This window comes from Daldinia vernicosa, assembly GCF_022497035.1.
Source record: "Daldinia vernicosa strain CBS 139.73 unplaced genomic scaffold F5Y00scaffold_25, whole genome shotgun sequence".
Lineage (NCBI taxonomy): Eukaryota > Fungi > Ascomycota > Sordariomycetes > Xylariales > Hypoxylaceae > Daldinia > Daldinia vernicosa.
Window position 1 is genome coordinate 392,067 of NW_025953941.1, and position 22,892 is coordinate 414,958.

Consider the following 22,892-nt stretch of genomic DNA (forward strand, 5'->3'; position numbering starts at 1 on the left):
AATCGTTGAGTTGCTTTTTTGAATGGATTAAAGACGGCTTTCAACTGCACGAGGCTCGAGTTACTCGGAGCTTGGACTGATTTCCTTCTGTGCTCTTAGGTATCTAGGTAGACCTCGAGTAGCGAATCACACAGTACTACACATACTCTGATCATCTTTCCCGTGTGAACAAAACCATCATATTCGAGTTCCCTAGACCATTCAATCGTAGCTACTACGATTCGAATCCCCCGAATAATGCCAGGGACAACAGGTATTTCATCAGTCGAACGAGCTGTGTTATGCACGCCGGAGTAATTCCACACAACTACCACCACACCACATCTCGATACCCTATATTGCTAGCGACCTATCTCAGACGAGTAAACAAGTAATAGATATATTGGACGTATAAGAAGATATAAAAGGGAAATTTCAATACGAACTTGGAAGCATGTGGTTTCCCGTCACCTGAGACAAGATATAATATAGAGAACAGAAGTTAATAAAAATAGACCACGATGCCTATCTAGGTATATATAACCGTTTTGGCCCTTGATATCTTCAAATCCGACCGTCATTATACATTGGCCTTTGTCCCATTCTAGCTTGGGTTATAAGCAGGTATCGAGAGAAAAGGATAGCACATTAGCAACCCACAAGCTCTGGCACCTTGCTCTATTCAAAAGTCCAACCGCCAAACCAAATAAAACTACTGATGCCTGACCATTATATTACCAGCGAGAATCCGATAAATAACTCGACCATATTCATTCCTCCTCGTCTGTATCATGGAGGCCACGAGACAACGCGGCTTAGTACCTCTCAAGGCCTTTGGAACCTAATTTTACCCTATGCTCCCACGTTATGCACGACGATATCATCTTTAAAGATCACTTCCATCATTATATACATCCAAGCCCCGATCAAGTTATGAACTGTACTTCATTTTCGTCGGGCCATATACGTTCGTTCAATATCTACCTACTAGGTCAAAAATAACACACTCTTCGTTACTTTTATATCCACGTCCCAAAACTCCACCTGAAAGACCCAAATTACCTATCTAGCACCGAAATATCTACTTGCACGACCCCCCTACTTCAACTTCCGCTATACTAACTCTCCTCGTGTCCCGCGCTCCGACTAGCCTGGCCCCTCCTACTAACACCCAACCGACTCATCTCAATCTCATCGCGCGCCCCCGGCTCCTTTTCGACCGTTCGCCCCCGGCCCTCCTCCGCAAGCACCTCCTCGCTCTTTCTCCTCGGTTCGCTTTCCGTCGCATCCCCGAAGACACCCGTACCGGTACTATTACGAACACCTTCCTGGACGCCGGAAGAGGTATCAGTAGCAGCAGGCGCAGCAGCGTACGAGCCGCCCGCGCTCTCCATGGTAAACGGGCTGGCAGTCGGTTCGTCCAAGACGGCAAGCTCGTGGGCCGTGAAGACGCGGGGCAGGACGAGCGCGCGGACCGGGATCAGCGCGAGGATGACGACGGGGAAGCCGACGGCTGCGACCGTCTGCGTGATGGCGAACGTAGCGCCGAAGGCGATGAGTTCGACGGCAACGAAGGCCCATACTGCAGCACGGCGCGGGATGCTCGCAAGGGGGTGGCCGCCGGGGGTTAGGGCGCGGTCGCGGAGTAGGAAGAGTAGTTTAGCTGTGATGCCGTTGCCTTCGAGCGCCTGGTACCCCATGATGAAGAACAGGCCAGCGAGAACGGCTTGCGGGATCAGGTGTAGGACGACGAGGAGAGGGCCTGTCATAGTGCCGAGGGTTAGGAGACCCTGCGCTAGATTCGAAACTCGTTGCTCGACCACGTGTGTCCGCTTGAGAACGTAGTGACCTTTCGCCTCGCCGTTTTCCTCCGTGTCCGCCTCTAGCTTGGTCACGCATAGGGACTCGGTGTGGAATGGAGCCTGAGGGATTAGTCCGTTTGGAAAAGGTAGTCCAAGGATGCCGGCAACACCCGTAGTGAGGCCTAGTAAGAACAAGTCCCAGTGGAAACCCGCGGGCTTGCGTAGGGGAAACTCGGTCCCTTGTGCGATGAGCGATGAGACTAGGTAGGTAGCCGCTGTCAGTATCCTCTCCAAGTTGAAAGACTATCGGTCCATCCTTCGGTATAACTTACCATTGTGGTCAAAATAGAATAAGATAGTGAGTAGCATAGCGAAAGGAATAGCAATAAACACATCGCCAACAGAGATATCCCAGAAGTGAACGAGCCAACCCCTATCCGCGGTAGGGAAGAAAGCAGCACTAGTAGGGAGCTTCTCGAGCTCAACGCTCTTCATGCGGCCAAAGTGGACGAAGCCAGTGAAGAAGATAACCGTGAGCGGTGTGCCGTAGTCCTTAAGGAAGACACGAACGGGGTGACGGAATAGGGGACTACCGCCTAGCTCACCGCACGCATACGCGACCATGAAGACGAGCAGAGCCACCATAACAGATAGATAGAAGGGCGACCCATCACCGAAGCGCTCGAGCACTTGGATCCCCTTTTGCAGGTAGATAAAAGCGACGTAAAACCCAAAGATGTCGCACGGGAACCGCGTCACATATCGCAGCCAATTACACGAGTTAGTAATAGCGAGGATCCAATGGAACACAAGCGACCATAGCCCGATCCAACACATGAACGCCAGGTAGTTAGTCCCGGTGGGTGACATGATATCGTAGACGGTACTAGCTCCTTGAGTCAGTCTTCTTTCTCTGCATGCTACGCAGGACGCAGGGATATAATAATCCAGGAGGAGTAAACATACTAATTAAACACCGTAATAGGACCCGTAACTCCGACGATAACCAACGGCTGACAAGCCAGTATAGCAAACACCACAGCGCCGAGCACCGAGGCCAGGAGCACCTCGTTCACGCCGTACTGCATATTCGTTTTGGTGAACATGTCCAGCGAGAAGGCCAGAGCGGGCAGGATACTAGAACGGACGTCATGTTAGTTTTTAGTTTGTTCTCTTTCCCCTTTCCCTCACGAAAGGGTCCGTCCGGGGCAGCACATACTTAGCAAAATACATATAAATCGTCGACGGCACCACGCGATAATCCCACGCGTCGCGCCAGTCGCTCCAATAATACGGCAGCCGGCGGCGCACGTCGTTGACCATGCCGCGGAAGAGATGGATCTTCCACCAGCTATCGGGGGTACCATACGCAGCGTGCTGTTCCCGTTCCGCGTCGTTATCGCCGCGGCCGGAGGCATTGCGCGACGACGATGTTAACAAAGAACTCGTCCATTGCCGGATCCTGGCGCTCGGCGATGGGTTGTTAGCTCCGGTTCCGGACTCGGCTGTCCCGCCGTGGCCGCCGCCCCCAGAAGAATGCATTGCCGTGGGTAGGGTCAGCGAGTCTGCGGTCTGCGACATTGTGTGCACGGGATAGAAATTCTCAATTCTAATTTGACGAGAGGTCCGTAGCAGACACCGCTAAGGCTTAAGACCTTGTTAGTATAGTATACTAGTGTATAGAATAGAATAGAATAGATGCTCAGGTGATAGTAAATACCTTCACCAATATGTACCTAATATATGTATACCTATGCACCAAACCCCCTAACTTAGGTGTAAAAGTAGATCGAGCCTGTATATTAATACGTCCCTAGAACCTAGCCCAATGAAAGAGGTAAAGTAACAAACAACAATGGATTGTTAGCTAAACCAGAATATAAATTCGAGTCCAAGCGACGACATATCTATCTGTAACACACTCTAGATGATGCCGATCTAGACGCGAATATCAATAAGTCGATGAACAATTAGTTACTATTATAGAAAATATTAGTTAATTAGCCTAGACCGGCGGTGTACTTGACTTTTTTTTTTCTATTTAAAAAGGGGCCTATATTACTTACTTAATCCAAGATGGGCATCCTGACGTATGCTCTACTTGGTCAGGCACTGGCCAAAATAAATGAGCCACACCCACCAGCTAAACATCCCACTTACAGACTCAACACCACTGAGTATAATCGTTGAATATAAGACAATTACAGGTAAAAATAATGCATTTTAAACGTTCTAATATGCAATCCTATTTCCTCCAGTTAATATAATACCTTCCCAACTATCTGGTATTAAATCTCAGTCTTTATTGGTGCGTTTATCGCTTAGATTCCAATAGCCCTTTTAAAAGTATCGTTAATTTGGGGTAACTTTATATCGCAATTACAACGTAACCAATCAATTTAAAATAATAATAATAATAATAATAGTATAAGAATCGCCTCCTTTTGCTCTATTTATTTATATAAGTTTTGAATGCTACCTATTATGACGTTGTGTATAAAATCATATTTGAAATCATCGTGTTTTAGTTGAAATTAGGTGGGCTTTAGTGGTGTGGCTCATTTATTTTGGCCAGTGCCTGTTGGTTTAGGTTAGTTTTCATGTTGCCGAGCCGCTTCCCCACACAGGGACTGGGGGATTAAGCGGGAGAAAAAGGTGTTCCTGAGGCCCGCTGGTCGCTGGCCGCATCCGGGGCCGGGGGAAGGGGGGGTTATTCTGGGCGGGAAATCAAAACTCTTATGAGCAAATAAGGAATGCCGTCATCAGCGCCGTCTACGAAACTCTACCTACTTTGTCTTGTTACATCTGAACTTCGGCCCAGTGTGTCTTGCGATTATGAGACTTCTATCTAGTATTGTACAGTATATGCAGGCCGCGGCGAGGTGACATGCCCCCCTTTTTTCCCTTCTTATCATTATTTAAATATACATGGGATGAGTTGAGAGCTTCGTGTCATCATATATCATGATGAGAGCCCTCGATAGCCCCTGGCCGGAAATAGATAGCCTCCCGAGCTTATTAGGTCGTATATACACAATTGCTACCTATCATCCTCGCTCTTAAGTTCCCTGAACAATCCAGGGCTCGGGCTTGATGGTGGCTCAGGAGCATCGGGAAGCGATGGCGAAGACGGTGCTGGCGGAGGCCCCGGTGGCGCCTTCCTAGCATCACCACCGAAATACTTAGAAAAGTCGTCCCTATCATTAAACGGCCGAGGACCTAAAATCCGCACCATATCATCCCGAACCAGCACTTCCTTTTTTAACAATTCCTCCGCAATAAGCCCTACTTCCTTCTTTTTCTCCAGCAAAAGGTCTTTGCACTTCTTATACGCCTGCTCTATAATACGTCTCACTTCTGCGTCGATAACTTGTCCCGTCCCCTCGGAGAAAGGCTTGTAGATCTTGCTCTCGTCGTTGCGGAAGTGTAGCGGCCCAACTTTTTCTGACATACCCCATTGCGTTACCATAGCCGTGGCCATTCGAGTCACCTTATCAAAGTCGTCACTGGCTCCCGTTGTAACCGTAGGGAAGTGGATTTCTTCTGAGATCCGGCCGCCTAACGTCATAGCCATCCGGTCCATTAGCTGCTCGTAGCTCATCAGGTATGCATCTCCTGGCACGTATTGCGCATATCCGAGACCTTTACCTCGGGGTATGATTGAAACCTTGAGCAACGGATCCGCATATCTAAAATACCAGCCACAGATAGCATGTCCGGCCTCATGATAAGCTACTGTCTTCTTTTCTAGCGGGTTTAGCACGAGCGACTTGCGCTCGAGACCGCCAATTACACGCTCGATAGCTTGTTCAAAGTGCTTTAATGTGACTGATGCAGCATTGTTCCTTGCAGCTACTCCTTATTAGTAATCTTGTCTACGTTTGTTTGATGAGATAGATCAATAAACGTACCAATGAGTGCGGCCTCGTTTACGCAGTTCGCAATATCGGCACCAGCGAAGCCCGGGGTTAGAGACGCGAGCCGTCCGCTTAGATATTCAAATTCTTCATGCGTCACAATCTTCTTCAGATACACCTTGAAGATGTCTTGCCGTCCTGCCATTGTCGGAGCGTCAATATTGATATGTCGATCAAATCGACCAGGTCGCATCAATGCCCTATCTAAAACGTCTACTCGGTTGGTACCGGCAAGGACAACAATCTGATCGGTGGTGTTGAAACCGTCCATTTCCGTGAGGATCTGGTTAAGCGTGGCTTCTCGCTCATCATTTCCTCCGAACCGCTGTCCCTCCGATCGAGACCTACCAATGGCATCAATCTCATCAATGAAGATGATGCACGGTGTGTTCTTTCGCGCCGTAGCAAAGAGATCTCTGACCCTAGACGCACCAACACCCACGAACATCTCTACAAATTCGGAACCGCTTACGCTGAAGAACGGCACTCCAGATTCACCCGCAGTAGCTTTTGCAAGCAACGTCTTACCAGTTCCAGGAGGCCCGGCAAGAATCGCACCACGGGGAATTTTGGCGCCAAGTCTTTGGAAGCGTTCCGGCTTTTTGAGGAAGCTCACGAACTCCATGATCTCCTGCTTGGCTTCGTCCATGCCGGCTACATCCGAAAACTTGACTTTGATGGCAGTCTCGTGGCTAAAACGCTTCGCCTTACTCTTTCCGAAACCAAAGATACCGCTAGATCCACCAGCACCGCCGGGACCACGTCGTGAAGCCCAGACGAGCAGACCGACAAGTAGTACCGTTGGGCCAAACGCTATCAAGAGGTTTAAGAATGGGCTTTCGGGGGCATAGCTAACAGGAATCCTCTCGTTGCTTGGAATTCCGAGTTCGTTCTGTGCTTCTTCCAACCGCCTTTCAAAGGCGTCAGCAGAGGCGATAGAGAAGTAGTAGTGGAAACCAGGGCGTGCCGCAGGTGAGTCAGGATACATAGCCTGGACCGCGTCCCGGTTAAGGTCAACGCGGACTCGGTGGCCCTGAATAACCATTCTTTCAACAAGACCCTTGTCTAAGAAGTTCTTCCTCAGTTCTTGCCATGTGATTTCTCGTCCACTCTCTTCGAACAAGGAATTGTAAAGCCAGTACGCAATAGCCGAGCCCACGACCATCGTAAGCCAGTCGTTTCCTCGCATCGGGTTCATATTCGGGTCAGGGCCTGGAGGTTTCTTGTTCGAGTTGAAACCGTTGAAGCCCTTTTCGCCCTCTTTGGGCCTCTGCTGGCCATTGTCCTGCTCTTCTCGTCCCTGCTCCTTTCTCTCTTGCTCCCGAGGTCTTTTTGATGCGTTAAAGTAGCTGGATCTCTTCTTAAGAAATTCTCCCGAGTCCATACCATTCAACAAGTCATTCAACTTTTGCAGACTCTTCCATGCTCTTCCAACTTCACCAGGGCCGACAGTCTTCCCTATAGAGTTTCTAATTAGATCCCGAAACTCTATAGGCACTCCCGTTTTTTGTAAGATCTCCAAGAACCTGGTATTATCTAGACCCGTCAGATTTGATATTCGCCTCAATTCATCAAACTCTTCGTCAGTCAGTTTTATCCAGTCCGGGCGCGGTGTGAACGAGTCGTCCTTTTTAGGACCAGATGTTGCTGGCGCATCATCCTCCGCTGGTCCCGGCGATCGATAGTTCTTCACTTGGGGGGGCTTCGAATTTGGATTTTTTGACCCAGGCACCCCATTTTGGCTGGTTTCTTTCCCATCGCCGGAATTCTCGGGCTTCTTTTCGGAATAATAACGCTGTAGCTGGATTGCCCAGGCAGACTGGGAGGTGGGTAGTAGACGCGAGTATCGTATAGTAGAACGGGCAGAGGCGCTGAGCGAAATGCTAGCGACCCGCGCAAGACCGGTCGACCGCCGCAATAAGCTTGACATACCGGGCTAGTCCAAAAGCTTGAGGCCGGTGAAGGCGGGGGAGATATCAAGGGTCCGTGAAGAATGGGAAAATGTCGAGAGCCGAGTTATCTCATGAGGACATAGATGGTAGCGGCAGCGGCCGATATTACGGGCGGGTAGTGCAATGGATTGGAACCGGACGAGTTGGTTTATGCCGGAAGGTGTTCTAGCGGTTTCTAAGATAAATCGTGTGTTAGAAATCGATTTCGCCTCGCTCTGTAAGAAACATGCGGCGGGTGATCATCCCAAAGTTTCCGTGGTGCTAGATTAACCCCAAGCAGATTAGTGCTCATGAGCTAAGCTATCTTAACTGCTTAACTGCGTTGCACACGTGACTCATTTGGAGGTAACAGGGCATTTTTATTTAAGAATCTGCAGCGCATCTCTTTTATGCGATAAGGAGAAGAAACCGACCCAACGTATTGTACAATATGCGCGAAATGGACATATTTATCAGCCGAACCAAATAATAATTAATATTTTGAAGATGGCATCACGGATATAGCTATAGAATATCAAACAACAAAGTTCGGTTCATAATAACTATGTAGTTACCACCATAAGATACTACTAGATCGGTTACATTGAGGACAATAAATAGCTGATTACCCAATATTAGGTGGTCTTTTTTTGTTGCTATTCCAGCTACAGGTAATGAAGCATGTCGATATCTTCTTCCTATGTACATGGTATAACTACCTAGTCGTCTGCCACTAGATACTGTTCAATATCCTTATCCTCTTCGTCTTCTTGTAGCTCTTGGAGTCTCTTTTCCTCGGCATCCAGCAGCTTCTTTATCATGTTCCTCTGACGCTTGCGCGCCTTCTTTCCCCAATCCGAAGCCGTAGTTTCCGCTTGTTCCTCGTCGTCGTCGCTATCGTCAGGTATGCCGATCTCGCCGCGTAGTTGATTAGGCGATATTTCCGCTTGCTTTGCTTCTTCTTCTGCGAACTGTTTCTCGAGCTGCTTTTCTTGGTGTTTGGCGCCGTATTTGATGATGTACGGTCGTAGTAACGCATATGCGCCAACGATGATGACTAGCCGAATCCAATCCTTCGGCGTCATAGAACTAAATGACTCGCTGACGTTGTTGCTAAAGCGGTCTCGAACCAGCGTATAGAGCTCGGATATCGAATCGAATAGATGGGCGACTAGATCTATGAGTTCCGACATGATAGGCAAATGATTCTCTTTCTCGTTGTAGGGAATAGATTGTTCGGCAGCTCGAGGGAATAGAAAGGAGAAAAGTGAAAAGAAAGAAGCTGGGAGTTAAATCGTTGCGTAATATTGTATCAAATGCCTCAAAAGTATTCGGTAATGGGACACTGATGAATGACATGCAAATATGTACAAGGCTTGTGAGACTTTTTAAGCCGTAGGAATAGGAATGGTTCAGAATCCCTGCCTGTCGCGTGAAATAAGCATCCAAAAGGAAAAAAAGCCGCTTGGTAACCTTAGCTTAGCGCGCACGGTCCCCTAATATAAAATATACAGCCCTAAAACTTTACTGCATAGAGCTTTAAACTTTCACTATCTCTACGCGTCTGACGTAACCGAGACGCGTTCAACTGCCGATTCCTCTCCCCTAAAACTGTACAAGTCCTAAATTTAGACGGAGCACCATAATCGGTCATGGCCGATAATTCCGAGGAAGAAGTGCGAGAGGTGAGAGAGAGCATTTTAAAACAGTTCTCTATGAAATATTTGCTAACTCAGTAGTTATAACTAACAGCAACTAAAAGCTGCACTATGGTTCGCTGTGGGGAAGATGGTTGACGAAGAGACCCTGAGGAGGAACAGAAATGTCACTCCCCAGTTTATCGGCGCTTTGACAGAGATGGTCTGGGCTCAAATAGGTATCACCATCACTATCATAATAGTAACATAGGCTAACTAACATATTCTAGAAAACGTTGCGTTGGATCTAGAGAACTTTAGTCGTCATGCAGGACGCACTACCATCAATACGGAAGATGTCCTTCTACTTGCCAGGCGAAATCAAGATCTCCACGCCATCATCAAAGATTTCGTAGACAAGCAGAAGGCTTCCAAGGCAAAGAGCAAATCGAAAAGATGAAGCTATCTGTTATACCTACAGAGGGTTAAGGCCTAGTAGTAATTCTTATTCGCATATTAGCCCAAGGCGTAAAGAGGTGTGCTTAAGCTACGATCCCCTGATATTAGACCTAACCACATGTTTACTTCCCAACATGAGTGGGTGGATGTCAGTAAGCAATCGTGCAATCATCTACCCAGCCACTAGGGACGAGAATTGCAGCAAGAGGCAGAGCACGGCGGGGACGCCTACATAGGCAGATTTCTACATGAGCTAGACGTGTCTTAACCAAGAATCAGCAGACGTTAACTGTATGTATATTGCGGGCGCCTCTTGCTATACTACATGAGAAATCCGTGATTCCCATGAGTACGACATTGAGACTACGGTAGCATGGGATGTTCTTAACACGTACAATAGATGGATGAAAATTGAACACCGTTTATACTACTCACTTTGATAGCGAGACCGTTTTGCGGCTTATTCAGCGTAGTGCCGTAGTAGTGATGCTCTCCCGTCGTAAGAAAGGACACATTCGCTATATTAGCAGCTCTAACCCGTTCATCAATCATATACACTTGGCTCAGCTGTATCTACCAAGCTGAAGATGGTATGTTTATATATAATCTCGCTGACTTCTTGTCTAAAATTAGTTAATCAGATCAATATAAGAAGGGTACCAGAGAAAGAACTGCAATGACCGGTTGCTTGCCAAAATGGCTTGCTGGTGAAAGTCTAACTAGAAACAGTTTATTATACATCGTATTCCTTCGCAAGTTAGACAAGGCTACCTCTTAGAATAAGTGAGTACGCGTCGGTTAACACACATACTGCACCGATCCGCGAATAACGACTTACCCAAAGTACACCTATCCCCAACGTCCACGGCAGGTTATCCAGGTAGATAACTCCAGCAATGACACGGGTAACTGCTGCAGCATTGCTCATGAAATTGCTCCGCAGCTTTTGTAAACCATAGCCACACCCTTAGGATACCCCTAGACTGGGTATGGTACTATTGAGAGGTAGTTGATAAGTGTTTTACAAAGCTCTCGGAGACCTTAGAGTTAAGTGGGTGTATATGCTTTATTACTAAGTCGATTATGTTGTAATATCAACTCCCATGCCTTAGATTCGGTCTATCTATCCACTGATTCGAGTCCAACATGATCTCTAATATTGGAAATAATATGAATAACGCGTATTATAGTCATAGACTCGCAACTATAATTATTAGCCAAATCAATAAGCTGATGACACTAGCAACGCCATAGCTACTACTCAAGTTTCGACAATAATAAAGGTAGATAAAACAAAAATATTCATTCTTGTTGATCCCAGGTATCATAAATCTTATAAAATGTCGGGCCAACGATATGTAGGCTATCAAGGGGGTACTTCCTACTAAAATAGGTACCTAATCCACAGAAAATAATGAAAGTTGAATAACTAATCGGTTTCTCAACTCTTCCATGTAATAAAACGCGGAAAGGAAGAACCCGTAATATTTAAGAAGAGAGCTTTGAAACTTTCTGCGTACTCTAACTTAGCTAGAAGTACTCACATGCCGGGAATCCCCCTTTACTAAAGCATCTTGGCATCTAGTGTTCTTTTCAAAGGTACATATACCAAGGCGGTTCCTTGTTGCGACGGATGAAGCGGATGACGATCGTCATTAACAGTACGGAATAGAGTGTGGCTAAACAGCCAAACCTACCTCCCACTTCCGAAAGCCACAAGCTATGACGCAGTTCTGTGGCTTTGTTAGCTTCGTAGCCAATCAGCAACGCTAACCATTCTCTGTCCCTGTCGGGACCCAACGTCACGCCGGCAGATCGGCACTAGTGCGACAGGGCCATCGTCGAATGAGAAGCTTTACTGGGGGACTGTTTGCTGGTGGAGGGGCGGTACCTTGCTATACATGCACTAATGGGCGCAGATTGGGATAAACTCTGACCGCATTCGTCATCGTTAATTTTTATGTATGTACAAAGCCTTATTAGATCGAGTAGAAAACTGCGTCTATCATCGGCCTCCCGCTTGTAGAGGAACCCGAACGATATCGTTTCCATGTATATATCCTAAGTAGCGTCAATTCCCTCTCATTGACCGACCGCCTTAAGAAAAGAAAAAAGTGACACACACTTGTTCACCCTAACCCACCTATTATTTTAATCTTCGTCCTTTGTCCCCGGTTTATATTATTGCTACTCCTGCACAAATCTTTCACGCTTGGACCTTTTTTAACCTATCCCCGGAATCTCTGGAAGCTCTCCATCTCATCTCAACTCTACTCGTCCTCACCTCACCTCATCTCATCTCACCTCAACTCCCGATCCATTCCACAACGTACTACTCCCGCACAACTGCGATTTGATCGTACCAATTAGCAAACAACCGCCATCATGGGCGCCAAAGCAGGTCTCGCGCTCAAAGTAGTCCAGTGGTTCATCCGCGGCGTACAATTCTGCTGCAGCGCTCTCGTCCTCGCACTTTTCTCATACTTCCTCGCGGTGCTTACTAACCGTAATCTGCCCATACCAACATGGACGCGTGCCGTTGAGGGTATCTCGGGTATCGGTGTGCTCTACACCATTCTCGGGCTTCTGCTCTTATGTTGTCTGGCCGGTCACCCATTCACCTCTTTCATCGCCATTGTGCTGGATATTTGCTTCGTCGGGTCCTACATCTACGTTGCTAGTGCCACTCGGGGTGGAGCCAGCAGTTGTACCGGCACGGTCGATACGCCTTTTGGTACCGGTCAAGCTGAGGACTTGATCAATGATCAGCACCCTACTTATAGACAAGTTTGCCAGATGGAAACTGCTTGTCTGGCCGTTTCGGTTGTAGCAGTGTAAGTGTTCTTGTTCGAGTATATTCGTATAACGTACTAATTGATACATCAGTATCTTCTTTGTCTTCTCTGCGCTTCTCGAGGTTGTCCTTGTCCGCCACCGACGTAAGGAACAGCGTTTTGGCCCTAGTCCCGCCAACAACTACACGTCAGGTTACGGTGGGCGCAGAGGCATATTCGGACTCTTCCGCCGAAAGAAGACCGAAGATAGCCCAAATCCTAACATCTTGCCTGAGCACACCCACCCAGACCAGATGCGCCAGAGCTACAACACCGAGACTACGGCTGTCGGTCACGAAAACGGGGTGCACAATAACAAATATCAGTACGACGGTCAAGTTGCGTACCCTGAGACCGGCACGGCGACAGCGCATACTACGCCGGCTGGTTACCGCTACTAAGCGCACACCGCTCTTCTAACTGAGGGGCCTGTTCATGAACACGAGGGGAATGGTACCCTTTTAGTGGAAAAATATGTATGAACTGGGAGTGATACCCTGCGCAGGGTTGACATATGGGATGCTGTCGCTTGCTGCTTTATACGAATCCTGATGAGATTGCTAGGCATGGCTGGGAACATTGTGGCGGAATCTAATGATCACGTCGAGTTAATCGTTTACTATCACGTATGTAACGTAAGGACTCTTAGCCACCGGCATTTATCTTGCTTGGCTGGTATGAATATAATAGAATGAAGTTAAATGAGAAGTAAAGCATGTTCGTCGTTAGCCGAATAGACAAGTTGAAGATGATAGCCGCTGTCGTATGAATTCGAGGTCGTTCAAGGAGCTATCAATGTAAGGCGTGAGACCAAATTTAGTAGATATTAAACTACTAGGTAACTGGACCACTATAGAGGCTTTAGCATGCAAATACGACTCTCGTCAGAAGTTTAACCATTTCTATTAGACAACTATACGCTCAAAGTCCCCTTCGTACTCGGCACCTCGCCCTCCTTCCCGGGTATCCTAGTAGTAGCCTGCTTGATCGCAACAGCAAGGGCCTTGAAAGCGCTCTCGGCGCGGTGGTGATCGTTCTCGCCCCGGAGGCAGTCGACGTGCAGGGTAACACGGGCGCCCTGGGCAAAGCTCTGCAGGCAGTGCGGGATCATCTCGGTGCTCAGGTCGCCGATCTTCTCGCGCTTGAGCCCGAGATCGACGACGCTGTACGGCCGGTTCGACAGGTCGATGACGGCGCGCGAGAGCGCCTCGTCGAGCGGCGCATATGCTGATCCGAAGCGTGCTAGACCCGAGGCGCTGCCTAGCGCGTTCGCGAAGGCGTATCCGAGCGCTATGCACACGTCCTCGGCAGTATGGTGGTCGTCGACTTTGCGATGGTTACTCTTCGTCAGCGGATCTTCGTTCTTCATCATCATGTCATGTCATGTTGCTGGGCGGGCTCGTACTGTGGAGGTCGCCCTTGCAGGCCAGGGCTAAACTCCAGCCGGCGTGCTTGGCCAGGGCGTGGAGCATGTGGTCGAGAAAGCCGATGCCCGTGTTTACGCTGATGGTTTGCGATTTGCTCGACTGGCTGGCATGGCCCTCGGCGACGGAGGTCTGTAGGCGGGGGTCAATATGTTCGGGAAATGCCCCGCCATCGAGGTTTAGAGCTAACTGGATCTTGGTTTCGTTGGTGTCGCGGGTAAACGCTGCCCATCGCGGGGTAGCTTTCTCAGAACCCATTTTCGTTTAGGTATAGGTATGTTGTCTACTCCCGAATTGATTTCCTGTATTAACTGTTGTAATTTTTTAGATTTTAGATACGCCGAGGATCGGCTTATGCGAAGGCGAAAGCTATAGCGTCAGACGATTGGCCAATCACAACTAAGCTAATTGTTCAGTTTAGGGTTTTCTATAGCGCTACCTCACCTGCAGGCCACCATAAGGCTTCTGACGATCAGTGGGGCATAGCTACCTATGTACCAACTATGTATAACGTATATTCTGGCCAACCAGAAAAGCAATAAAAAATTCCGTTAGCATTTGCATGGATCTTGATTGGAGTGACTTTCGAAGCTGGCTTGAAGATTGCCTCATCTGCTCATGTTCCTATGTGCTAAGAGTATTTGTTCGCATGTTCTGGATTCATGTTGTGCCCCATTCTGACGAGACCTCGCGGGAGATCCTTCGTAAGCTCTGGTTACATTCTCAAATCCATAGCTTCAACCATCAAACCCTACGAGGGTAAATAATGGACTTCAATGCCTTATATGTCCTGTTCTCTTTGGAAATATAGCTCTATTGAAACATTAGTAACGTAGCTCTTTACGACGTTGTAAGGTACTCGAAGAAAGTCGATAAGCGGACCGTCCCGAAGACCAGGGTATATTGAGTTCAGAGTAAAGAGTAAAGAGTAAAGCGCATGACTTTAAGTTATGCTTTAGGCATAGATGCCGATGTTCAGAATGTTCGGCAGCAAGTTCTTGTAGCCAGCTTACCGCTTTTGTCTTCGCATTTTGGCATTATGGTACATTCTTTAGAATTCACGTTGCCTTCTATCCTTGTCTTAAGTTGCATATTCTGTCCTAGGTTAACGGAAAGTTGATATAAATATTAGGCATGTTGTGTGTCGTGTGTACCTAAGCTCGTTGCTATGTACGAACTTAATACGGACATTGAAAGAGCAGATTTTCATGTGCTTAGATGGTAGAAATAAATATGCAACTCCGATCTTATATCTGGAAGCTACTTCCTAAGGTATATGAATTCCCAACTAAACAAATGTGACGGCTTATTCACCAATTCCTTTTCCTAATTGAGTAAGTGGGTTGCGCTACCAGTGTGCTTAATCTCTTATCGTTGATAAGAAGAAGGTACATACATTTTTTATTTCTGCAATCTGCAGGTCGCGCCAAAGTCTTCAAAGTTACATCTCGTCGCATCAAAACTTCTGTAAAAATGGCGCCTTCGAGAACAAAAACAGTCAAAAACAAACATGCCGCGAATAAATCCGGTATAAGTTCTAGCAAGTCGTCAAAAGGAGGCCCGTCGGATGGCATCGTCAAGTCGAAACGGAAAGGTCCGGTGCTCTCGAAGCAAGTAAAAGGGAAAAACGTTCCTGGCCTACTGAAGAAAAAGAAGAGGGTCTACTCGGAGAAGGAATTAGGTATCCCAGAATTGAATATGGTGACCCCGGTCGGAGTTACGAAGCCTAAAGGGAAGAAGAAGGGCAAAGTCTTCGTGGACGACAAGGTACGGCCAGTTCGCATGTGGTTATTCTACTGCAGCCAACGAATGAATACTAACAGGTGTCGCCGCGCTAATAGGAGAGTATGAATACGATTCTAGCTATGGTACAGGCCGACAAGGACGGAGAGATCGAGTCCAAGATGATCAAGGCCCGACAGATGGAAGAAATCCGCGAAGCGAGAAGGATCGAGGCGGAGAAGAAAGAGGAAGAGAAAAAGGCAAAGCTCGATGAGACCAAGGAATCGCTGAGGAGAAAGAGGAAGAGGACCAAGCAGTCCAATGAGAACGACGACGATGCTAGAATCAAGGAAGTCGCATCTGCTGGGACCAAGGCCACTAAACCCAAGAAGAAGAGGGTATCGTTCGCCTAGGAGATTTTGGACGGGCATATGAATGACTGGACGGCGTTTTGGCGTTGATTCGGGCTACCCCCGAAAAAAATACGAGCATTGATCGATAAGATTAGCATCAAAACATTTTCGTGATACCCCTAAGACGGAATTAATATGACCATTGCTATGTGCATGGGTCTAATCAAGTTATTCAAGTTAGTTTATCGTACAACTAGAACATGGCTCCAATCCCAATCATATTACTTCCTCGAACATACGCCTTACACTCGGGATGTGCCTTAGAAGGGTTATGCGAACCGACGGCATAACCTTTTACTACTGTTAATATGATTGTCACAGTCCGTCAAACCCCCTGCTATATAGCACGCTTGATCAATAAATGACTAGGTAGCGATTTAATTAAGCTGAACACTTTAAAAGCTATGAGTCAACTTATGTGAATGGATGGGTATGAGTACCTCCGGTAGGTAGATACTCACAAAATTGTCGAGGACGAGTTCGAGAACAATGCAGCTCCAAAATACAACAGCCTTCTTTACCTAGGCTTAAAATAGACCTCGATGGGGTGCTAGAAGACTATGGAAATGAATCGGGTATAGATAAGTTCGAGAATAACTATTCGCCCGCTTCATAATCACAAACATTGAGTTTCAACATTGCGGCGTGGTAGTGAAGGGTGGTGATGTTTGGGGATTCTCGAATATTGGACTTAGTTTAGATACCTGCTTCGCTTTTATAACGATAGACTACGGCTGGGGGTTGAGAGTATCGTTATTATCTATATTGTTCAGATGTCTCTTTTGATATTCTTGATGTTTGTCAGTTGACTACCTGTTTCTTGGTATGTGCCTAGGTATCTTTGTACGCAGCTTTGATGAAAATACGGAGGAAATTTTCCGGTAGTTACGTTACTGTTATGAAGTTGTCTAACTAAGTGAACTAAGAGGTTTTTTCTAATTGATCATTATCCGATGGTCAACGCCGCATTACTAACAAGCCTATTTGCAGATCTATTGTTTTACTTTGCCGTAGGGAGTTGTCGGCTTCTCTTTTAGGGTTTAGATGGAAGTGAGACTTACTTGATCATCAACACAAACCACCACCCGGTAATCCGTACCACAATTACTCTTATTGTAAGGTGATACCCTCCCAAGCTGGTATCACCTCCCTGATTGGAAAATGATAAATCTAACAAAAAATCGATAGCTCAATCAGACTTAGCACATCAAGTTTTAAAGTGCTTATCTCTTTGTTGTAAGACCTGAGGTTAATTGAAGACGGACTGTGAACTCCGTTCTTCAGTAAGAGATGATATTACCTTAGGTAATATAAGCGCCACCATTGGCAAGCGACTTACATACCTAGGTATTGGTATATCACGATGCGATGAGACAATCTCTTTTAGGATGCATGAAAAAGGTATTGATTTGTAGTAGCCTTGATCGAGACCACAACACCATGGTATTCTTTTTGCCCGCCCTTTTCGAGTAATTTTGAAAACATGTATTGTAAGCTTCGCACGTAAAGAGATGTTGAAACACGGGCAACGTACGCTTCGTAAGAGCTAGATATCATCTAGCTAGGGTACAATTAGGCTAGGAAGATAAAGTGACGACGATAGTGGTGCAAAAATAGGGTGTGGACCGAAGCTAATATAGTTGGAAGCTTGTGCTAAACTAGGAGTATCCTAGCTTGAGATTCGTGGTCTCACAACAAACATAATTAATGCCTAGGCAGTTACTACTATATATACGTGCGTACGTATCCCTTCTTTTACTCAAGTAAACATTGATGCCCAAGGTATACCTGTTATGCAAAATAAACAATCTCACTTTTCTTTCTACCTTAGACTTTGGATATTACTAACCCCATCACCGGAGAATCTCATATGAATTATGACGCAATCCCCCTAAGTCATGATGATTTTGGAAAAGCCAAGTTTACCAGAGCTGCGCGTAAGCACCCGCAGTACAAATAAGGCGGTCCACCTTTTGGCCTGGGGACCCTGACGCCATCTAATATTAAACCGTAAGCGCAAACCGATCTGAGTACCTAGATCAAACAGACTACATACGGGTAGTAGTCAGAAGAAGATGAGGAGAAGGAAGATGTGAGAGTTTCTGTATGTATGTATGTAGGAGTGAGAAAACTTGGGTTCGGATGGTGACACACGAGCGCAGTCATGAATCATTTCTCTGCCAGAGGAATCAATCAATCCCAATCGCGTGGCTTTCCAATAGACAAGATCTGCACCAAGGAATACGAGCTGCTCTGCTACCCGCCAACCATAAGTTGTCCAATCTACGATGGGGACCGGGTGGTTTGCATATGGCGGCTACACGCGAATGGATCGAATCATCATTCTACCATCTTGCTGACCTGTGGCTAACCTTGTGCGGGTTTAGGTTGTCAACCTAGCGTACTGCAGTTAAAACTTCGTGTTCCTGCATTGGTTGCAGGCTTGGCATGTTGGTTTGGGGTATCGGGAAGTACAATTATATTCGTTCGCCCGTGCACCAATGTTTTGATATATTAGGTATATCACTGCTTATATATATATACCTACCTATCTACCTACCTATATAATTGCCTACTTATCGAATCAAGTTGATATCCACCATAATGGATATATAGAAAAGTCTTAAAAGGGGCTTCTCAAGAGACAAAACATCATGAATGGTACAACGCCCTAGTGATGATGAGGATGCAAGAGATGTCCGTAGGCTAGGTATGTATGTTTGTAAAGAAATCCCCGTCTTACGGACCAATCGTAGAAGGGCTTGCCCATGTCCTTGTCCGTAAATATCAAGTATGATTGGTCCGTATGTCTATGACCCCCCTGGTCAGAGGGACAAGGCTCAGCCCAAGCGAAATGAGCAGCATCACCCTTCCAGTATTGTCGTCCATTTACAGCGAGACAGGCCCCCAAATTCAGTGCCATGTTGAGCGTCCGACGAAGCTAACGATGCTCGGGGGGTGTCCACTGATGAGAAGTATCTCATTTTAATTTTTTGGATTGGCAAACATATTATCAAAACGCTCCCGCCGTTGGGTTGCATTAATTTCTCCTCTCCTTTACCTCTCTTTATCCTCACCTTTAACGTCCGGCCGACCGTCCGTCGCTTGTGGGTGTCGATGTTTCGGTTCCAGAGCCCTCTCGCGCGCCAACAATGAGGATCCGGCAACGATAGAAGGACCACAAAGATAGAAGAAGTAGGAATAGGGGACGATAATTAATACGATAATGATGGGATGCTATTCTGGACGATCAGCAACCTAACTAACGCATTCATTCTCTTTCTCTCTCTCGCTCTTTTACCTGCCATCCAGCCGCAGCTTTTTAGTTAGGCCAAAAACGAGTCCATCCAAGCCAACGAACCGCGAATCGCAAAACCGCGCCCCCAAAATCCACCAGCGAATCCGACTCTGCCTCTAAAAAAAACTAAAAAACTAGTATTCTAGTACACACGCTTACACGCACGCACGCACTTTGAGCGAAAAAAGCTCGTATTTCTCCAATTCACCGCCACGCGCGATGACAACCCCAGTCTCGGGGTCTTCACTCCCTCAGACCCGAGACGTACATCAACACAGTCATTTTCACAACTCTAGAGAAGAAAGCAGCCACTACCACCACCACCATCATTACCATCAACGTACACAGCACACCCACCACGCTCGTTCTCAAAACAGTAACAAAGGGGGCCACAAACGCACCGATTCGGAACCCACTATAATCGTCACGACCGTTTCCGTTCTTGAGCTTATCGATTCCGCCGGTGTCCCCATAACTACCCAGACCCTCACGCCATCCGCATCGACACCATCTGCGTCGTCGTCGTCGTCTACTAGCTATATTACTACTAGCTCCGAACCCGACGTTAATGTCGATCCGACCAGCACAACAACAACAAGTTCGAATTCAAGTCCAAGTTCGACAACAAGTTCAAGTTCGAGTTCGATTTCGAGTTCGAGTTCCGCTCTAGGTTTACCTACTTCTTCCCCGGGAACCAGCGACGATGCAGGCGACAGCCTCTCTTCTTCGACTTCCGTTCCCACGATAGACCCGACCGTAGCACCGTCGGAGTCTTCGATGCCTACTATCTTTCCCACATTATCTTATTCGCCTTTGACGTCCACTCCTTTATCAGGCTCTCCCGTTTTTCCATCTTTGGCTGGCGTGACTAACACAACCCAATGTAAGTCTCTCATTTTTAATTATCATTATCATTATCGTTATTATTATTATTAGTATTATATAAATAATTATTCATCGCTATCGTCCCGCTATTGGTTTCTAACTTGTGCGTAGCTTCTTCTTCGTCCACTCTTTCTCCCAACAGTACTAGTTCTAGTTCTACTTCGCTACCTTCATTTTCCATTGAGGGTTTCAATTCCTCTTCGTCCGAGTCATCTAGTACTGTACTTTCGTCTGATTCTTCTACTGCTACTGCTACTTCTTCTTCGCCGTCGACTACCACTCGCTCCGACTCCACGTCGACTACTTTTGGTTCTTGGGCAGTACCTACCGAAACGGGAGACGGTACTGCTGGCGGTGGCAATGCACAGCCATCATCTACGAACACCGTATCTACCGGTGACGACTCTAGTTCAAATGGACCCGAGGCGGCCACGGTCGCAGGAAGTGTTCTAGGAGGTGTGGCTGCACTTGCAGGTATTTTGATTCTTGCTCTCTTCCTTCTCCGATGGAAGAAACGCCAGAATACCCTTAAGCTCATGCGGGGTTCTACGAGTGAACGAGGCCCCGGCGGCGGTTTGGTTGGGAATTCCGGTCCCGGCGGAGGAGGAGAGGGCGGTATGTCTGAAAAACGACGGCGTTCAGTTCCCTTTGCAATTCCCGCGGCTCTCGCTAGCTTGACTGGAAATAAACGATTCTCCGGACGCAGTGCCGCTTCTGCGGATGGGGGTGAACGAGGATTTTCTAAGGTTTCTGGGAGGAAGTTGCCTCCGGTTATTCAGTTTGGTGGAGATGGCTATTCGGATCCCCGCGACACTATTCTAAGTGATCAGTCCATCGATTATCGAGACTCGGCCTTCCCTGGATTAGGCGGTGGGCTTGCACCTACTAGGTTAGCTGTGGGCGCCCCGATGCGGCCGGAAAGCGGAATCCCGGTCTTCAACCCGGGACCGGCTCGGACACCGAAGACGGAACAGGTACCTTTCAGTCCCGGTTCAGAACTTGAGCCTCCTCCAGATCCACTTGGACGATCCCACCCTTCTCACGATGGGTCGAGTCGTTCCCACGGTTCAGCCTCCCGGTTTACCGAGGAGTTATGACCCCCTGGATAGATACCCTATTTTCTTATCTTTGCTTGTGTACATTTCGCTTTTTTTGTGATGATACCTGTTTGTTATTTTGTGTCGACATATACTCGTCACGGCATCGGGTTGGCGTTGATATTTGAAATAAAAACTCAAAGGGTTATGGGGGAAGGGGATAGAAAGCTACCTTTGGCTTTCGCCCCTACGTCAGATGTATATCATTTCTTGTATATAGTCAAATGCCGTTCCGGACCTTCGGGCTGGATAACGGCAATGAGAGCACGATATTTGGGAGTTGAGGTTGCGGCAGCTATCTCCTCTGGTCTGCTCTTAATCAAGCATAATTGTCATCAAACATATTTTGTCTATGTCATTTCGGATCTTGCGTTACAACCGTTTTCAGGACTTGAGTGGAATGACTTGCCTTATTATGCCGGTGAATAAGCCTGTCAAGCGTACGGATCTTAAGCTATGTCGTCATTCCCATTCAGGATGGTCTAAGAAGCAATCTTTCACTATGAATTTGCATTGCTACTCTGCTACTAAGCATTTATTCATAAGCACAAACGTATATTGCATTTCACTGGTACCTAATGTGATATGATGAACAGAGGGGCTCGTTGGGCTCGTTGAAGATGAGTAGTTGAGACGGTTATGAAACACGCCCGGGTCTCTTATCCACGATTCTGTTGACGCTTTGGCCGGTTATTACAAATCGGATTATGTATGCCACCATACCGCCATGCTGCTTGGTGACAAACGTCCAGCCCGGAAAAAGCGACGGAGTCAAGTTAAGTCTAGTAGCTCATTGGTGTTTACGGATCCGTACGCCATGTAGTGTATCTTTACCCCGGATGACGCTAACGCACACTCTTGTAAATCGATCTCGTCATCCGCTTGGGTGTTGAGTCTAACCTAGACTAGATTCTCATCCCATACTACCTAGGTGGATGAAACCAAGATCACCTCTGCTGCCTGCAAGGCGACCAAGTCTAAGGGCGGGGATGCACGTAACCTAGCGCTGGGAAAGGATTGAAGCTTATTAACCATGTGCATGTAGTTGGCGGCCTCCGACATCAAACGTTTTCTGGTGGCACTTGAATAAGTATTATCATATGATGTTTTCCACTATATGTCGTCACGATTTTGACGGGATACGTACCTAGGTAGGTAAGCTTACTGGATTAACTCGAAAATGCGTAGAATAGCTTCTTAAATCTTAGAATCTTATAAGAAAATAGTTATTGTATTAGTTTTTATTGGTTAACTAGTTAATATGTTATAAACTCCGAAATCCGGTCTTCCTACATAGCGTTCTGACCTCGAAAAAGACGCTTAGGAAAAGGCATGATTCTCCTGATTACCAAAAAGGGCAAGAGGGGCTGAACTAGGATAGGACTCGGAAACTTTTCTTTATGTACACTAATATCCAAGGGTCTAGTGTGTCATTTTGTCCGATCGAGTGAACTCTCGACCTTTTCAACAATCTATTGTCTTATTGTCTTAACT

The 22,892-nt window shown here is 46.9% G+C and overlaps 8 protein-coding genes across 8 annotated transcripts; 4 read left to right on the top strand and 4 right to left on the bottom strand.

The window, feature by feature from the left end:
* Positions 1-872: 872 nt before the first annotated feature.
* Positions 873-3,540, bottom strand: F5Y00DRAFT_238004 (HCO3 transporter family-domain-containing protein). The gene is made up of 5 exons (XM_048007906.1): positions 3,518-3,540; positions 3,001-3,428; positions 2,748-2,918; positions 2,114-2,667; positions 873-2,041 (listed from the first exon to the last, which is right to left on the bottom strand). Exons 2-5 carry the CDS (start codon positions 3,360-3,362, stop codon positions 1,098-1,100), a joined length of 2,031 nt encoding a protein of 676 aa, XP_047864571.1. The 5' UTR covers positions 3,363-3,428; positions 3,518-3,540; the 3' UTR covers positions 873-1,097.
* Positions 3,541-4,821: 1,281 nt separating this feature from the next.
* On the bottom strand, positions 4,822-7,628 carry F5Y00DRAFT_253330 (ATP-dependent metallopeptidase Hfl; the record flags this gene model as incomplete). The annotated part of the gene is made up of 2 exons (XM_048010037.1): positions 4,822-5,633; positions 5,693-7,628. 2 exons carry the CDS (start codon positions 7,626-7,628, stop codon positions 4,822-4,824), a joined length of 2,748 nt encoding a protein of 915 aa, XP_047864572.1.
* Positions 7,629-8,060: 432 nt separating this feature from the next.
* F5Y00DRAFT_238007 (DUF1531-domain-containing protein) lies at positions 8,061-9,137 on the bottom strand. The gene has a single exon (XM_048007907.1). It carries the CDS (start codon positions 8,820-8,822, stop codon positions 8,349-8,351), a length of 474 nt encoding a protein of 157 aa, XP_047864573.1. The 5' UTR covers positions 8,823-9,137; the 3' UTR covers positions 8,061-8,348.
* A 46-nt stretch (positions 9,138-9,183) lies between these two features.
* On the top strand, positions 9,184-10,154 carry F5Y00DRAFT_238008 (kinetochore component CENP-S-domain-containing protein). The gene is made up of 3 exons (XM_048007908.1): positions 9,184-9,314; positions 9,382-9,505; positions 9,557-10,154. The coding sequence occupies exons 1-3, from the start codon at positions 9,282-9,284 to the stop codon at positions 9,724-9,726; spliced, it is 327 nt and encodes a 108-aa protein (XP_047864574.1). The 5' UTR covers positions 9,184-9,281; the 3' UTR covers positions 9,727-10,154.
* A 1,387-nt stretch (positions 10,155-11,541) lies between these two features.
* Positions 11,542-13,268, top strand: F5Y00DRAFT_238009 (uncharacterized protein). Its single transcript, XM_048007909.1, has 2 exons — positions 11,542-12,559; positions 12,612-13,268. The coding sequence occupies exons 1-2, from the start codon at positions 12,111-12,113 to the stop codon at positions 12,958-12,960; spliced, it is 798 nt and encodes a 265-aa protein (XP_047864575.1). The 5' UTR covers positions 11,542-12,110; the 3' UTR covers positions 12,961-13,268.
* Positions 13,269-13,472: 204 nt separating this feature from the next.
* On the bottom strand, positions 13,473-14,241 carry F5Y00DRAFT_262434 (IGPD-domain-containing protein; the record flags this gene model as incomplete). Its single annotated transcript, XM_048011382.1, has 2 exons — positions 13,473-13,885; positions 13,965-14,241. 2 exons carry the CDS (start codon positions 14,239-14,241, stop codon positions 13,473-13,475), a joined length of 690 nt encoding a protein of 229 aa, XP_047864576.1.
* A 1,089-nt stretch (positions 14,242-15,330) lies between these two features.
* F5Y00DRAFT_238015 (60S ribosomal subunit assembly/export protein loc-1) lies at positions 15,331-16,510 on the top strand. The gene is made up of 2 exons (XM_048007910.1): positions 15,331-15,750; positions 15,825-16,510. The coding sequence occupies exons 1-2, from the start codon at positions 15,457-15,459 to the stop codon at positions 16,116-16,118; spliced, it is 588 nt and encodes a 195-aa protein (XP_047864577.1). The 5' UTR covers positions 15,331-15,456; the 3' UTR covers positions 16,119-16,510.
* A 2,828-nt stretch (positions 16,511-19,338) lies between these two features.
* Positions 19,339-21,574, top strand: F5Y00DRAFT_84330 (uncharacterized protein). The gene is made up of 2 exons (XM_048014233.1): positions 19,339-20,299; positions 20,413-21,574. The coding sequence occupies exons 1-2, from the start codon at positions 19,636-19,638 to the stop codon at positions 21,396-21,398; spliced, it is 1,650 nt and encodes a 549-aa protein (XP_047864578.1). The 5' UTR covers positions 19,339-19,635; the 3' UTR covers positions 21,399-21,574.
* The last annotated feature ends 1,318 nt before the right edge of the window (positions 21,575-22,892 follow it).